The 17,722-nt window shown below is 44.7% G+C and overlaps 1 protein-coding gene across 3 annotated transcripts; it reads left to right on the top strand.

The window, feature by feature from the left end:
* The first annotated feature begins 2,559 nt into the window (after positions 1–2,559).
* Positions 2,560–16,833, top strand: mmp16b (matrix metallopeptidase 16b (membrane-inserted)). 3 transcript variants are annotated; one of them, XM_042108644.1, is made up of 10 exons: positions 2,560–2,999; positions 7,585–7,733; positions 8,477–8,605; positions 9,728–10,032; positions 12,258–12,419; positions 12,925–13,142; positions 13,297–13,435; positions 13,576–13,726; positions 14,124–14,239; positions 14,388–16,833. In XM_042108644.1, exons 1-10 carry the CDS (start codon positions 2,877–2,879, stop codon positions 14,750–14,752), a joined length of 1,857 nt encoding a protein of 618 aa, XP_041964578.1. In that variant the 5' UTR covers positions 2,560–2,876; the 3' UTR covers positions 14,753–16,833. The 3 variants fall into 3 exon arrangements, with proteins under 3 accessions (XP_041964578.1, XP_041964579.1, XP_041964581.1); XM_042108645.1 differs by lacking the exon at positions 2,560–2,999 and adding an exon at positions 5,297–5,487; XM_042108647.1 differs by lacking the exon at positions 2,560–2,999 and adding an exon at positions 5,297–5,493.
* Positions 16,834–17,722: the final 889 nt, after the last annotated feature.

Here is a 17,722-nt window from a genome sequence, read left to right as displayed (position 1 = left end):
TCGCCCGCCAGGCTCCAGCTGGACGAGGTGGGATTTGAGGCTGAGCCCATCCACATGCACAATATGTGTTTATGGCCGCAAATACCCTAGTTTCTAGCGTAATGACTATGACCATGAAACACGATGAAGCTAGCACTGTAAAGCATTGTGGAGAGTACTCTGGACAATTCGATAACAGAGACTCTATTGCCAGAACAGACTCATCAAGGTTGAAATGTTCCTGAATTCTTAAATGCATGCAAAGACCTTGGATGGCTTGCATATGTGATAGTACAAACATATCTCCTTGCTTTCATTTGTTCTTGATGAGGCCAATTCAAGCACAGAGCTGGACACAAACCTAGGAAAATTATACACATAAAAATAATATTTGTCTTTATAATTAATGGTCATTTGATCATGTTTTTTCCTGTACTAGATCACACAGTTCATGTCCCACAGTGTGGTTGCAGAGGTACGTCAGGAGGGGTTAAGGAGGGTGCTGCTGATAGGCTGGCTATGCCTTGGGCTGTACAAACAAAAGGGTGAAGGCTTAATGTAATTAGGCTTAATTAGGGAGAGTGGTAGTGTGATAGTGTTATTCCAAACAGATGCATTCCTTGGGGCTGTATTCATATGCAGAGCAGCATAGCTGCACTGCTAAGTAAAGTACACTTTAATTTAATAATGCAATTATAGTCATGTCATAATTATAGATATAAAACATGTGAATAGATGTATTGAAATCCTTGTGGATATTCTGATGCACATGCACTCATATTTCTCGCTCTCCCCATCATCTCTCTCTCTCTCTCTCACACACACACACGCACACACACACACACACACACACACACTGAAGGGTGTATGTGTGTGTGTGTGTGTGTGTGGGGGGGGGGTCTTGAGACATAATACATAATATTTCCCAACCATGTCAGGCACTTGTCAAGGCTCACTTGTCAGAGCATGTGGTTGTCATGACTCCACTGGTTAAACATCAGATACACCAAACCTACAGTTACCAAGTGAAACTCTTGTGGTCCAAATGCCACAAAACCAGCAACCTACCCTTGTTATGCACTGTTTTGTTTTCTTCTTCATTAGACACCGGCACATTTTAGCATATTGTCCATGTTAGCTTTTGGCAGAGCTCTACATGCATTTCAATGAGCCACCACATGACAACAGAGTACATACATACTTGTGGCCTGCAGGGGGCAATCTCTGTGTTGTTTTTAACCACCACTCATTTGACTGTACACACTAAAGTCTACTGTGCAGAACTACAGTAATTAGTACAGACTTCCTGATTTATTTAGTCTGTGGTGATGACAGAGCACTCACACTGGAAATTATGTTATAAAGACCACCAGCGCTGTCAATTCCGGCTATGACTGCACAGTAGGCCATGCTATGTCTTCTAAAAACATAAAACAAAGCAGATAATAGACTGTCTATGTGAAAGTGGAAACCTTGAATGGGCTCTTAATTAAGCTCCATTTATTATGAAGCAAATACCGCAGTCGGTACTTTCTGATCTCCCTTATTAAATGAGTGGAGGAGAAGATTTAATTTCCCCATGGATCAAAAACCCCAAAGTAGTGTATCCTACTGTGAAAAGAATGAATGGCCAGTCGTCACCCATTTGCTCACATTAATAGCTGGCTTGTGAGGTTCATCAATGTATTTCACACCTGTGACATCTGAGGTTATCACAGCTAAAAACATACTGTTTAGCATGGATAGAGAGATTTGTTTCACACCTACACAGAGTGACACACTATTTATAATTACCACACTATGTTGTTGATGTAATTGCAATGCTCTTTGAGATCCTTTGACACACGCCCCTAAAGTGAAGCAGCCATTTAAATTGCCAAGATTGTTTAAGACGGGTGCTTTTATGAAACCATACAGACCACTGCAAGTGAAATTAGAATCAATTTTCATGCCTATGGTGATGAGCCAGTGAGTAAAAAAGAGTTTGATGGTGGTCATCAGCCATTTGTGACCATTGTCTGAATGGGAAGAGGGAGGAGAAATTAAAATTGATGTCTTAATGAATGACAGAATGGAGAGAAATGACACTACAAGGTACTACAGCTGGCTGTCTATGAAGTGGCACACACACACAGCCTTTAATAGCCTACTCGAACAATTGTGACGAAATATCACCATCTAGGGGTCAGATGGATTTCTGCCCTCTATAGAAAAGGAAAGAAACTGCATTAGCAGGTGCTTAAGTAATCAGTATGATGTTGTTTGCTCGCTTATATTCATTGAAAAAAATAAGTGATATAATACTTTACGTTTTGTGTCATGATTTGTAATATGTGTTTTAATTCAATTGTGCCACAGTAGTGAACAATTCATTATCAGAAATAACATGCCTGGGACGTAAGCCTATTTTATAAATAGTTGTCGTATGTCTATTCGATTTAACAGAAGTTACCTTTATAGCTTGAAATGAATTTGAGTATATGGACGGCGCTGCTCCCTACGAAGGATACGGGGAGCGGGGGGAGGTGAACTCCAAGCCGTGCTGCTGAGACAATCAAAGCGCAGGCGCCAACCCGTGGGTATCATCGCATACGCGCATAAATGTTGCTTGCAGGAAGGCAGACTGGGCAACTGGGAAGGTGACTGTCAAGAGCAGCGGAAATGCGTTGCCAAGATAATCGAGCCTGGCATCAAAAATCGGAGATGGAGTGTGGTTAACCATTCCGCAGCTCCAGTGCAGTTTCATGGATGCATGTCTTCCATGCCTCAACACTCGTCTGTGTAGGTCGCAGCATCTCTCGGATCCTAATGGCTTTTCTCATCTGACGCGCGAGGATTTCTGGACAACACCTCGACAGATTTTGTATTTACTCTAGCATCGCACATAAAACATAAACATGATTTTTAAATCATTCCATAAGCGGAAAAGACTACATACATGTGCAGGAGTGCTATGGTTGCATACTTCGCTTTGGATTTTATGTGCCGTGTCCGGAGAAGAGCATCGCTTCAGCGTGGAGGTAAGCTTGGCCCAGTTCTGTTCTGGGGTTGGGTGTTGAGACTGAGTGCGCCGGCCCTGCTTGATGACTCCCATTCTTTACGAATCGCATGCAAAGACAGTCCCCGGAATGAACAGAAACATAATTGCGTTGTGTCGGACTGCAGTAGTTGGGCATCATTATCGTCATACCAGAATTATCACATTTTGAACAGTAGCTCACAAGGGAATTGAATGCATGGACGTGGAATGTATGCATACGCTTAACAGTTGATGTTGGTTTTCTCTAAGTGGCATGTATTCTTTTGCATTCTAGTCATCATTTTATCATTGTAGAATTTAGATGAGGTTTATACAAGCTGTAGGCTAGAGAGATGTTGCTGTGTTTACTACATGTGCTCAACCACTATAGACAGAAAAGTGAATGTGACACCTCATTCTAACAATTTCTTCAATGGAATGACATGACACAAGAATACACATGGTATGTTGACCCCGAGGAAGAAGCCCAAAATCTTATTAATGACGGAGCACCTAGTGTAAGCAAACACAGTCTTACATTTTGTCTCTGTATTACCTACTGACATCTAAAGATGTTATGAATGGCAAGCTTTTAATGAGGGTTGGTCTCTCTCTATCCACTGCTTCCCTTAGATATGCCTGTCTAGATTAAGATTTTAGCAGGACATGGTGTTATGTAATAAGATTTAGACCCCTCTGGCCCATATTATTTAGTGTCAGACCTGCTGAGAGTGAAGTAGATTCAGTGCTAGCGCCACTAGATAAAAACAGAATCTCACATCTGCTCCTGTTTTGGCAGCAGGATCCAAACAGAATGCTGTTTTCCCCCTCATAGGAGCACTGCAATCATGAACCACAAACTATTTTCAGCACCAAGACATTTTTCAGTCCATCTGTTCAGAACTAATGAATAGAAGTGTTCAGACCAAGTATTTAACATGCAGATAAAAACATCATCCTTGCCCTGTCAGATTCTTCGGATTAAAAAAAAAAGTGTGCTGACTAAATCAATGGCATGTATTTCTGCGTCCTTGACCACTGTCCACTGTTCCCCCCGGCCTTTTGTGCTGAAGGGATCAAGGCAGTGACCTGGATACGCGTAACCCCCAGCTTGTTCCTGCTCTGCTGTGGGTAAATGTATGGGGCTCTCCATACTGCACTGACTGCCCGCTGTGTAGTTGAAGGGCTGTAGACTCTGGCAGAGGCGGCGGTTTGCTGCTGCATACTCACTGCTCAGGTCACTGGATTCGTATTAGCTTGATTAATAGTGTGGTAGGGCTGCCATCACAGGCCTGGGATCAGGCTGGGACTCTCAGCACAGAGCACTCAGGGAACCACTGCATCCCGGCCCATTTACAGTGATGCAAAGGACAGGACCACCAATTAAAAACAGTGGGAAAAGGAGACGTTGGTCCTCCTTGTCACATGAAGTGCCCATAAGGGCATACAAGGCTACAGATTTAGCTGGAGAGCTTTGTGTGTGTGTGTGTGTGTGTGTATGAGTATGTGTGTGTGTGTTGCATGCATTGTGTGCACTTTAGGCGACTAATTGGCCAACACGCAGCCACACCCGACTCCATCCCGTCCAAAAAAGGCCGCTCATTTTTTATGGGAGTGTGACATGGGCACTGCGCTGCAGGAGCGGCCTGGGAGTGCAATCAGAGATATGCAGTCTGCTCAAATGAATCGGCACAGTGCCATTAGCCAAGGTGCTTTGGCTACTGTGGCCCACGTGCACTTGTTTTGCGGGAGCTGTCACTGATGATGGACACCTGAGTCTGAACACAGCCCGGGGGTAAATGCACACCGCCACAGCTGAAAGTGTCTCGTGGAGCCAGCCGCAGCATCACATGAAATGAAACCATAGGGCTACAATGTATATTAGGCAATCAGGAAGAATTGGAAAAGGGAAAGGCATCACATTTGCAAATGCACATGTAGACTCACAGTATCATTTACTCATGAAGGTCTAGAACCTGTGCCTTAGCACAGCAGTCAGTGCCAAGTAAACACACAGCTGATTAAAGGCATATAAAGCGGATAAAGGGGTTGTTTGGCTCAGGAGCAGGAATCAGAGAGAGAGAGAGAGAGGGAGAGCGTGAGAGAGAGGGAGAGAGATGGAGGGAGCGGGTGGGGGGAGAGAGGATTAGCTGGCGTGGCAGTGATAGCTCTGAGAGCCTGAAGTGAGTCGGTGCACAGGCAGCTGGGTAGCAGGGAGACAGCTGTGGGTTAGTGTAGTGGAGAGAAGTGAAGTGAAGCTGCGTGGTTGTTTTTGTTCGCTGGGATTGGCTGAGCCTGACAGTGACCTCTCAGCCAACCTGCATGGGCAAGGGCTCACAAACAGGAAGTGGAAAAGCAGGGTAACATGCATTTCAATATGCATTAGCATTATCACAAAGTGTTGCTAAGGAAAAAAAATTTATTCTGCAAAACTGAAACTGGGTCTGCCCTGAATAACACAGAAGAACAGTGGTTCTCAAGCTGTGCAGGTACAGGTACTGTTTTATTTTTCCATAAAGACTAAATAATCACTTCAAATTATATCAATAGAAAATTCTTAACCAAGTTTAAGTTAAATTCAATCTAGTTTTTATCTTTCTTGGAAAAGAAGACGCAAAACATTATGTACAATGTGAAATATGTTGTTAAATTGGTCCACGCTACTGTATTTCAATGCTGGTTATAATGGTGGTACTTGCAAAGCCAATTTTGTGGTGGTATTCACTGTGAAAAGTTTGAAAACCACTGCAGTAGAGAGTAATAGGCCCGGTACAGTGTTGATACAGCTGAAATTCACTGGATTCAGTTTGAGCCCTGTTGAGTCTAAAGTGATTTGTTTCTCGGCCCTGTGGGTTGCATCACTGACAGTGTGTGCTGTTGCAACATCGGACAGTGATAAACAAGAACTGTGACGAAGGGTAGGAGTGACTGACAACACTCCCGAGTATGGGAACACAACGCATCACTCACAGTGGCGCCTGAGCAGAAGTGAATCAGACTGTGCCCATACCACGGTGTAAAGCCCAGCACGGCACAGCAGACGGCCTGGCCCTGCCGTCAGCAGAGCTCATTCACCAACAGTCCCGCACAGCATGGCACTGCCCACTACTTCGAATCACGTGGAGGCACAATAGTTCCTATTTATCAGTGTAAAATATTTCTATCTTCCCTAGCCTTGAGGGTTACATACTCCCACTGCCTCATCTGTGATGCCCATCATTCATTTGTTAGCCCTAACTAATAATGCTGAATACTTGATCTGACATATCCATTTATACAGTATCCTGATGTGCTATTTGTGCACGAGGACATGTGGTCTGTGCGGACGCATTATTCATGCGGACCCTCTCAGTGAGCAATATCGCAGTAGCACATGGATGGCCTGCCTCTGAATAATTGAGAGGAAGCGATACCAGCTAAGACGAATGTGCTGTATCCGTCGGATGCTTCATTTCCATGGAGAGCCCTGGGCATGTGCCCACCGGGCGGGTGGGAGCCAGCCGGCGGAGCCCACACAGCCTGGCCTGATGAATTATTGACATGTACTGCCCTACACACACACACACACACACACACACCCTGACTTCCTGGCGTTGTGCGGGAGTGGGAGGTCATATGCAGGCCCACTCTATGAGGGACTGATTGAATGGAAGAGACAGGGTGATTGGCTCCCTGTTACCGGGTCCGTATGAACGCTATTGGCTGCTGAGTCGCCATGGAGGCACACCTGTGACGTTAGCCAACACTGCTCATGTGGCGTTTTCCCGAGCCTTGAAGCCATCTTGCAGTAATGAGTGTGTGCAACATGAGAGCTTAGGTCTGGTCAATCTGGTCATTGTCACAACTGCTTGCAGTTTTTTAATGGAGTAAAATAAAAAGAAGACAAGCTGTTGGTGTGTTTGTCTGTGTCTGTGTGTGTGTGTGTGTGTGTGTATGTGTGTGTGTGTGGGCATGCATATACACCTAAACACAAATGTGTGCATGTGTGTTATACCCACACTCCTGAATGTACAGGAACCAGCAGATAAGTGCATTTACTGTGGACTAACATTATGACTGGTTACCCATGATGCATTACTTTTGCACTGCCATCTGTGGCTTTTAGCCGTGCCCGCAGGCCAGCTGTTATTCACTGGAGCAGTCAGGGAAACGTGTTACAAAATACTGGTTGTATTTAGTCCTGACATGGACACTATCAAAATTCTTTAGGGAAGTGACAGGATGGAAGTCTTTTTGCCTGCCTTTGAACTATCAGGTGCAATAATAAGTATTGGTAAATATCAATATATTCTTCATTCATAAATTCATTCATAGTCATACTTCTGTTGCATTGTGTGTGTGTGTGTGTGTGTGTGTGTGTGTGTGTGTGTGTGTGTGTGTGGTTAGGGTAAAGCATTATGAGGGCACGGTTGGGAAAATGTGAGTCTGTCTATATGTGGCTAAGACGAAGTCTAAGCAAAAGCAGCTCTTGATAAAATCTCTCTCCCTCTCCCTCTCCCTCTCCCTCTCCCTCCTGCTCTCTATCTCTTCTCTCTCTATCCCTCTTTCTTACTCACTTGTTTTCTCTCTCTCTCTCTCTTCTCTAGGCTTGGCTGCAGAAGTATGGCTATCTCCCCCACACAGAACCTGGAATGGCTGCGTTGCGCTCAGCGCAGACCATGCATTCAGCCATTGCTGCCATGCAACGCCTTTATGGCCTTAATGTCACTGGGACACTGAACAGAAACACCATAAGGTGAGCTTCATTTCAGATACAATACACACACACACATACACAGAGTGTGTGTGAGAGAGAGAAAGAGAGAGAGAGAGAAAGGGAGTCTGTCTCTCAAACATATATTGTATTTTATATATTTGCATTCACTCAGACACCCCAAAACTTAACTAGGATAGTCTGCCTACAAACCTCATGTACTGAGATTCAAGTTCAGCATGTAAAATTTACCCGATGTATACCATAACTCCACACAAACACACACACACACAACACAGAGACTAATTATACATTATATAATGTAAAGTGCTAAAAGTGAATACCAAATGTGTGTGTGTGTGCATTGTTATTACCTAACTGCTAATATTTTTTAATTAGGATGTATTGTTAGAGAACAGAACAGCGTAGATGATTTCTCAGTGGCTCAAAACACGGTGCTTGTCAATGCTGAATGATGGCTGTTGTTGGTGGTGACAGGAGCATTGTGGAGAATCTTTCAGCCATTATCTATCTGCTGCACAGGCATTAATGAAAAGTGGCAACCATTACAAACAACATGCGGTGATGCAGCGGGATACAAACGCTCCTAGTACCCATTGCTAAAAATAGATAGAAGTAGTCAACCAACAGCAGAGCAGGATTTGTGGTCAACCACATGGGGCCTTCGGGGTCTGAGACAAGAGCATTAACCTGCTTAGCTACTGGCAGGAAAAGAATGTTGAGGACGTGTCCAGATGTACTCACGTCATGCTCTGTCTCCTCAGCTGGATGAGAAGGCCTCGGTGCGGAGTCCCGGACCAGCTCAGGGACGTGTCCAGTTCCGGCTCCCGGTCCCGCAAGCGGCGCTACGCCCTGACGGGCCAGAAGTGGCAGCATGCGCACATCACATACAGGTGGGCGTGAGTGTGGACGATGACTTGTCCGGCGTGGCGATGAGATGGAAGTCTGTAGAAACTTCAGTGACCTTTAACAAGCTGTTTTCGAGTTAGTCACCTCATCACTTGCAGTGACGTAAAAGAAAACGTCCCACGTGTTCCAGGTCGCGTGGGCTAAAACCACCATGGATACATTTTCGCTCCGATTTCTGCCATTGCAACTGAGACCTGGCACACGTAATTTAGAAACCTCCTCACTGCCTTGCGCTTATCTCTAACCTTTCAGGAACGTAATTCTAAAGCTCGTAAGTTTACATTTAGCGAAGGCAGGGAGGAAATATAAGGTACTCTCACCCCAATTTAGACTAGACCGACTAGAGCATGTGATAACAAAAATGATGTATTCAAATCCTCGCTCCTGTGATTAGGTTTTAATTGCTGAGGCACCTATGCAAATGGGATGTAAATCAGTGGTGGAAGGGGACAGGCTGCTGACTGCTCCTCTTGCTGGGGAAAAAATCACAGGAAGTAGAGGAGATTTTCCATTTCTCTGTGTCTGTCAGAGAGAGATAAAGACTTGAATGTGAAAGTTCAGCAAAGCCACTGCGGCTGGAACAGTTTAAAAGTAAACTCTCAAGCTTTTAGGATTCGAGGGACTATGGGTTTTTTTGGGGAGGAAAAACTGCTTTCTCACCATTTCCAGGTTTTGTGAGTTTTGATTTGTGTGTGTGTGGATGTGGATGTGGATGTTGCAGTCCCACATCAGTAGATGATTGTTTCAGCGCTGCCTGGAAGTGTTGGTTTCCTTCATCATAGTGCTCCTTCATTCTTTATCTATGTGACCTAGACTGCAGGAGAATTCATTGATCGCCTAATTTGTTGTTCAGACACAGCCATGGCGCGCAAATTACATTCAATGCCAAGATATTTGTCTTTATTCAGTGCTTGTCACATATTACTCCATGCAGCAAAAACAGCTCAAATTAATCATCAAACATCAAATTCATCTCCATTTTTAAAATATGAATATAAAAAAGTGTCCATCTGGGGCAACACAATGAGCCTTCAAATGGATTAAGGCCAGAAGACAAGCAACTTGAAAACCAGCATATTTTTTATAGTTTCTGTCCTCCTTTCCAGCCTAAAGAATTTCACACCCAAGGTGGGAAACCAAGAGACACACGCCGCCATTCGCCGGGCGTTCGACGTGTGGCAGGGCGTGACGCCGCTGCGCTTCGAGGCAGTGCCGTACAGCGCTCTGGAGAGTGGCAAGCGAGAGGTGGACATCACCATCATCTTCGCCTCAGGTTTCCATGGCGACAGCTCCCCCTTTGACGGCGAGGGGGGCTTCCTGGCTCATGCCTACTTCCCGGGCCCTGGCATCGGCGGGGACACCCACTTCGACTCGGACGAGCCCTGGACCCTTGGAAACCCTAACCATGATGGTGAGATAGTGAGCTCTGCCACCCCTAGTCTTGGCCATTTGTGCGTGGGCCTGCATGGGCCTATGCGTGCCTATGGAGTGCGGATGGCACGTATGGATGGGGTGGGAGGGTGGTAAACGGGGGTGGGGGGTGTGTGTGTGTGGGGGTGGGGGGGGGGGGGGGGTCTGGGGTGTAGTGGTTGCGGTGAATATTATTGGGTGGCTGAAGCCACTCTCTGATGGGGTAATCAGATCCGCCACTGTGTTGCGTCCAGAGGCACTTAACCTTAATTACCTAGACTGCTAGACCTGAGTGCTTTTAAGACAAGCGCTCCAGCATGGCGATAATGGATAGTAGCACACACAGGCATTAGCCAGCCGCACTCACACGGCTGTCTGGCAGGCTGATAGCACCCGCTTTTGGCTTCCATGATGGCGTTGTGCTCTGAATCCTAATTGTGGCCTTTCATTTAACCCATTAACAGCGCAGGGTCACGGCTCTTCTCTCGAGGTTGCGGGTCAACATATTTCGAATGTTGACCAGAGTGTTCTGATCTGCGATATTAACGCTGTACTGTTTACCCTGGTATGGGAAGGGTTTATGGAATAATACAAATCTGTCAGTGACAGTGAAATGGCTTTAAGGTTGTCTTCCATCTCGTGAATCTAGAACTTTCTGTTTGTTGATGATGCTACCACAGAGCGTTCCTGTGTCAGGACGCAGAGCCTGTGCTGAAATTCCTGTAGTTATGCTAGTCTATGAAGTAGCCTGATGAAAGTCAAGGTCAGGAGAGGTGATAGTGGGCGCAGTATGGTTCAGGAATTAATGGACATGCCCACATTTTATACACTGTATCACGCTGGATTCCTGAAGCCAACATTTGTCATGCACACATATAGTGCTTAGTGAGACAAGCCCTGGGGTGTTTACTGTCAGTGCCCCTGTGTTTTTTTCACTCTTGTGCAATGTGCATGTGTGTATTTTTACTTGCCTGTGTTTTGGGGCAACATAGGTTCACTCATGGCATGTTGTGTAAGACAGTACCCTTCCTCTGCCCCCATGGCAAGGACGTGATTTTCTCTTGTGTTTTTGCTGAACTACTGCACGTGTTCAGATCACCATGCATTCCCTAGCCTTTCACTGTCAGTTAGCTTATCTGAGAATGTGATGCACCAAAATGCCATGACCCCAGATTACAGACAAGAATATAATCTGAAACACGCTACTTAACTGAAAATCCATGCCAGCTGTTGTTACATTGCACAACAATCCACATTATTGTGAAAGCACAATAAACAAACAAAACACACCTGAAATTCCACTGCCTCGGCCTAGTACTCTCCCATAAAAAGGAGTGTTGGAGATTCTGGAACTGTTTGGTGTGATTTCAAATATACACTGGAGAGATGTTAAATTCCTAGTGCTAAGTAGGGGATTTCACACAACTGCCAATCAACAACCAAGCCTATTTACTGTCAAAAACAAAATCACCAACAAAACCTTGGTGGACAAAAACCATCATCAACAGTTATTAAGCAGGCCCCTTCCTTCATGGATGTTTCATTGAATTAGACCCACGACACCTCCAGAAGGCTCAACAGTGGTATCTGGCATCCCACACCCACCCCCTCCACACTCATGATGGGTTCTCTGCCAACAAACAGCAAGCCCTTGATGCGGGCACCGACAAATACCGACAAACTCTTCAGTCAATCCTCTTCGTTGCTGTGTCCAGTTATGATCCAATCAGCAACATATACAAACAAAATGCAAACCCTTGATGAAGGCACAAACAAGTACCTGCAATTTCTCTGGTCATCTCTCTCCGTTGCTGTGGCTGTTTATGATCCGATCAGCAACATAACCAGACAGACCGCAAGCCCTTGATGCGGGCACCCACAAATACCAACAAATACCTACACATTCTTCAGTAATTCCTACTCATTGCTGTGGCTGTTTATGATCCACTCAGCAACATACCAACATACCAAGCAATATCATAAATTCTTCAGTAACTGTTTTACAGCTCCTTTCAGTGACCGTCCTCGAAAACCAAAATCTACAGGAAGTGTTGTGGCTGACTTTGTACAAAGCCTCTAGCACCTATCTCCACTGGTCTTGTGGGTGCTTACCAGCCACATTCTCTTACCGCTTCAAGTCAAAGTATGCAGAGCTGGTAGCAAAGGTAACGGCTTATACCAGTATATTAAACATGTATATTTCTGGAACTTTCTGTCTTTTTACAGGCAATGACCTCTTCCTGGTGGCAGTGCATGAGTTAGGCCACGCTCTTGGACTGGAACACTCCAACGACCCCACTGCCATCATGGCCCCCTTTTATCAGTACATGGACACAGAGAGCTTCAAGCTACCGCATGATGATCTACAAGGCATTCAGAAGATCTATGGTGAGTTATCTGGGGCATGTGGCAGTCTGATACTTCATCTATAGGATGAATAAGACCTCTTGTTGAGACATACCAGTTGAGGACACTGGTAAACCAAATTGTTTTCTTTTAAAGGAACATGCCAACTTTTTGGGAAATGAGTTGTTTTGCCATGTACCCCAGAGTTAGATAAAAGGACTCCCGTTCCCTGCAACCAGCTGTGCACCGTCCGTGTGTCAGCCCCCACCCTCTGGAACACTCTCCCAGTTGAGGTCCGCTCCGCCAAATCTCTGGACACCTTCAAAACGAATTCCTCAAAACCCACCTGTTCACCACAACCTATGACACCCAAACTGCCTGAGCTTAGGCTATTACCCTCCTTCTGTGTCTTTCTGTCTTATTGTTTTGTAAAGCAACCTTAGGTACCTTGAAAGGCACTATGCACTATGTGCACCTCGATCAGTTGTCATCGTTAGACCAGTCGTCTTCATTTGTAAGATCTCTCGGATCTCTCTCGTCTAAACAGGTCCTCCAGACAAGAACCCCCAGCCAACCAGGCTGCTGACCACAGCAGCACCTCCACGCCAGCTGCCGCCCTCGGACCCTCGCAAGCCCGACCGCCAGAGCCGACCCCACCGGCCCCCGCAGAAGACAAAGACCACGAACCAAAACTCGAAGCCGAATATCTGTGATGGTGGATTCAACACCCTAGCCATCCTGAGAAAGGAACTGTTCGTTTTTAAGGTACTTTGGTCATTACACAAATCTTTTTTTTTCTTTGAAAAAAAGTAATTACATTCTCAAGGATGTGTGTATTAATAATGTTGCAGTTTTTACCTAAAACATTTAAAAGCATTACTGTGCTAAACCCTTGTTTTGTGTTAATTTCTCTCTCTAGGACCAGTGGTTCTGGAGGGTGCGAGATAACTCAGTGGTGCCGGGCTATCCAATGCAGATCAATTACTTCTGGAGAGGACTGCCTCCCAAGATTGATGCAGTCTATGAGAACAGCGAAGGGAAGTTTGTTTTCTTTAAAGGTGAGAATGACTGAACTGATCATTAAGCTTGCTTCTCCTGCCTGCTTTAATACAATAAAATGTATTTGCTCTCAATGTAGAGATGACTCACGTGGACCGTCTGTATTTTTGTCTCCGTTTGTATACCGACATGCTTGTAGGGAACCGCTTCTGGGTATTCAAAGACACCACCCTGCAGCCTACGTATCCTAAGGATATCTCCCTGTTTGGCACTGGGATGCCCACTCAGAGCATCGAGACGGCCGTCTGGTGGGAGGAACCTGCTAAGACATACTTCTTCAAAGGAGACAGGTTGGTGTTGCAGGCCCGAGCCTCTGTCCCTCAGCACGGCACTGCATTCCTGCGTGAGCACAGTGCTGCCCCTAATGATTGTGCTTAATTATGTGGAGCTGCCAAGTTGCAGTGGCAAAGTCATTAGAGTCCTGGGAAAAGCAAGCACCCATAGCTGTGTACTGCAGCATTCTTGGCAGGAAATAAATAGTATGACAACGTTCATAACTGCTGCCTGCTGCTCCTCTATTTGAAAGCGGGACAAAAAAGGGGTGGCACATTTGTGGTGGTGGATATTTTAGAAATATCTCAAATAAAAAACACAGTAGTGCTAAGGCAGGTCCTGCTGTCTGGTAAAGTCTGGCATTGCATTGTATTGTCCTCATTCTGTCTGCGTAATGCCTTCTATCCTGTGCAGATACTGGAGATATAATGAGGAATTGAGGACCATGGATCCTGGCTACCCCAAACCCATTACTGTTTGGAAGGGTATCCCAGAATCCCCACAGGGCGCCTTTGTGGACAAAGCAAATGGTAGGACCATGATAATGTGACACAATCTAGATTAGTTTATACAGCAAGTACAGCAATTTAGGAACTTAAGCATATCAAATATAGCTTCATATGATTTCTCAGTATTTTGATGTCAGCATCTCTCATTCTGACTCTACTGTATCTGCAGGATTTACGTATTTCTATAAGGGGAAGGAGTATTGGAAGTTCAACAACGAGAGGCTACGAGTAGAGCCGGGCTATCCACGCTCCATCCTGCGCGACTTCATGGGCTGCGACCACATCCCCATCGACCCAGACACGGACTGGGCGCCGCCGCAGCAGGAGGAGCACCAGTACGACCCCGAGGACATGGACGTCATCATCAAGCTAGAGAGCGCGGCCGGCGGCACGGAGAAAGCGGTGGCCATCGCCATCCCCTGCATCCTGGCGCTGTGTATGATGGTCCTCCTCTACACCGTGTTCCGTTTCAAGAGGAAGGACACCCAGCGCCACATACTGTACTGCAAGCGCTCTATGCAGGAGTGGGTGTGAGAGTGGGACGGCTGCACCACGCGGAGGAGCAGAGTTGTCCATCCAAGTGCCCCCCCCCCCACACACACACACACACACACACACACACTCCCCACACACACACACAGTCTCACCCGCCCAATGTCCGCCCCCCAATCCCCCCACCCCAGGTTAAGACCACCTAGCTGCTCTTGCTGATTGGGTGTTTAGCAGCTGGCAGAGTAGTCTTGCCATGGAATCTTTGGGTTTAGGCTAGGTCAGGTCATTTGGTGTGAAGACCAGGCCGTGCTGGTTGACTATGGACAGGAATGGGATTCCGTCTTTTGGGATGAAGGTGTTGGCTCTTCCTTCCAAATACGAGGACAAGACCTGAGTGTGCAAAGCCATGTTGGACCTACGGCTTTCTTCAAAATGAAACGACTACACTGACAATAAAGAGCTGAAGACAGGACTTCTCTCTCTTCTGTACACTGTAGGTACATCATTTTGAGTGTGGGCTTGAGTGTCCCTCTAAAAACTGTGGATGCAGACTGACAACTGAACCAAATATGACCTTACTTTCCAAAGAGGATTGCTTTCGTTTTATGTTTCTCTCATCGATGCTTATTATCGTCTCATTTTATTGTATTTTTTTGTTTATCTTTGCTCTTGCCTGAGGTAGTAACTGAGAGCTGGAGATTGTAGACTGTTGAAGGAGTCTGTCAAAAACAGGTCCAAACTCTACCTGCAATATTTTTTGAATGCCTTAAATTCACAAATTACTTTATTCTGTGTATATCTCTAAGTGTATTTATGTAGATTGACATTTTGTGTCACAGTGTGTATATACAGTATGCAGTGTGTGTGTGTGTGTGTGTGTGTGTGTGTGTGTGTGTGTGTGTGTGTGTGTGTGTGTGTGTGTGTGTGTGTGTGTGTGTGTGTGTGCGCGTGCACGCGCGCGCATGCTCCACAAGGTGAGCTATTCAGATGGAAGATTTTACTGTATAGGTTACCTCACCTCTGACTTGCTGTTCCTTGGAGCAGTCCAGTGGTTTAGGGTGTTAATTAGCACACTACAAGTGCATAAGGATCAGCCAGGTAATCAGTGATCAGTAGAATCGTAAGCACCAACACCTTTAGCCTTGTTGCCATCTGGAGGAAAGATAAAAGGCTTTCATTCTTTAGTGACTCATGATGTTTATTGTTCAGTCTCTTAATGCAGAAATATGATGGAGAAGTTATTCATCATGCATACAATGCACTTGTATAGTGCTATGATACATATACAAACAGACAAATCCCAGTAATTATGCATGAAGTCAGATTTCAATTGTTTCATGCCTCATAATAATTTCATGACGAGTTGATAATTCATAACTTGCTTTGTCTCGAAAGCAAAGCTGACATAATGGGTGTAGTGAAGAATAGTACAAATGACTGTTATAGAAAATACTGGACAGAAAAAAAACATTCCTCATATGGTTTGTGTTTAAATGTGAATAGAAAGAAATATTATATTATAAAAATCAACTTCTCCTGGTTGAACATACTTTTTAACGTGGGAGCAGAATGATATGCACTGGTCAGTTGCCTTCCTTTATAAAAAATCATTTAGCATTTGATATGTTTTAGAAAATCAAACTAACCGATTCATATCAGTTTTTTTGTAACTCTGCATTATAAGACTAAACAGAAATAGCAATCCTCTAACATGATCATGTGCGGTGTACTTAGAATCCAGACGTCTCTTGGTCACACACCCAAATGAATGTGTGAATTTCATTTTGTGTGTGATGTTTACTTATGTTTTTTGAACGTGAGGAACCTACTCCATTTTGCCTTGCAACTCAGTGAGTACTGTACATGTATATTTGAACATGTTGTAAATATTTCATGTAGTGTAGACTTGATATGAATAGGTGTGTGGCAGGCTGTCAGTGGAGTATGAGAGAAGTCTTCTGCCATACAGACGACCTATTCAACATCACTGTTGACATGTGGCATTGCAGACATAATCCACAAAACTTGCTGATGCCCTTTATGGATGTTGTCATCATTTGATTCTGATTTTTATTTATTAGACTTAGTGAAGGATGTTTAATGAGCCAAAATAGTTCAATAAATGTCAGATGTTAATATAAAAGAGTGTTTTAATGGTCATTGACCATAATGAGTCATTATTCAACGTTTCATATAGCCTACAAAAGCAAACAATGTTTAAGCAATTGGAGACCTAACATGCTATTGCTGTCCTCAGAAAATCGCAGGTCGCATTTGAAGTATGATTTGCATGATTCAGAAATGGGCTCATGCTGTCAGGGTTGTTACTGGTAATTTCCATGCCATTAAAGATTGAAATGATGGTGCTATTAATACAGCAGTCAACAGGATGGCATGTGGATTGTCAGCGTAGCAAACAGATGATGTGAAAGCCTGACAGGCACAGGATTGAAGGCAGCCATTACTCTACCAGAGTCGTCTTCCCAAACAAAACATCCATGAATTTCCCACAGTATTTCAAATAAACATGGGTCTAGGGTGTCTCAAGAAGATCCTTGTACAAATATCACAGGGAAGAGGGTAACACAAGGCCTAGGCTACCTTAAAACATTTCACATTACAGTAAATGTGTTATATGTTTGTTATGTATAGGCCTCTTTTGTTTTTGCCATTCTTCAGCAGGAAAGTTGCATTTTACTTACTTGTTTAAACCTAGAGTAAATAACAGCCGGCTACTAGGTTGCTGCTGTATGCTTTCCACCTAAACACCATAAATTCCACAGCCTCAAATAAATTATCACATTTTTGCTATCTTTTTAATGGGATGGCAAATGGCAACTTTCACAAACAAGCACTCATCAAAGATGACTGATAGCATTTTGTCTTCCACAAATTGGCATACATGCACCAACTATCAGTCAGGAGCTGGATGTGGATAAATGTTAAATATGAGATGTAAGAACAAGGAGTTTTCTGGATCCCATTGTGTCCCATGAAAAAGCAAACACAACA

Source organism: Alosa sapidissima, chromosome 1, assembly GCF_018492685.1.
Source record: "Alosa sapidissima isolate fAloSap1 chromosome 1, fAloSap1.pri, whole genome shotgun sequence".
NCBI lineage: Eukaryota > Metazoa > Chordata > Actinopteri > Clupeiformes > Clupeidae > Alosa > Alosa sapidissima.
The sequence above is the reverse complement of the archived record's forward strand: the minus strand, read 5'-3'. Positions and strand labels throughout refer to the sequence as shown.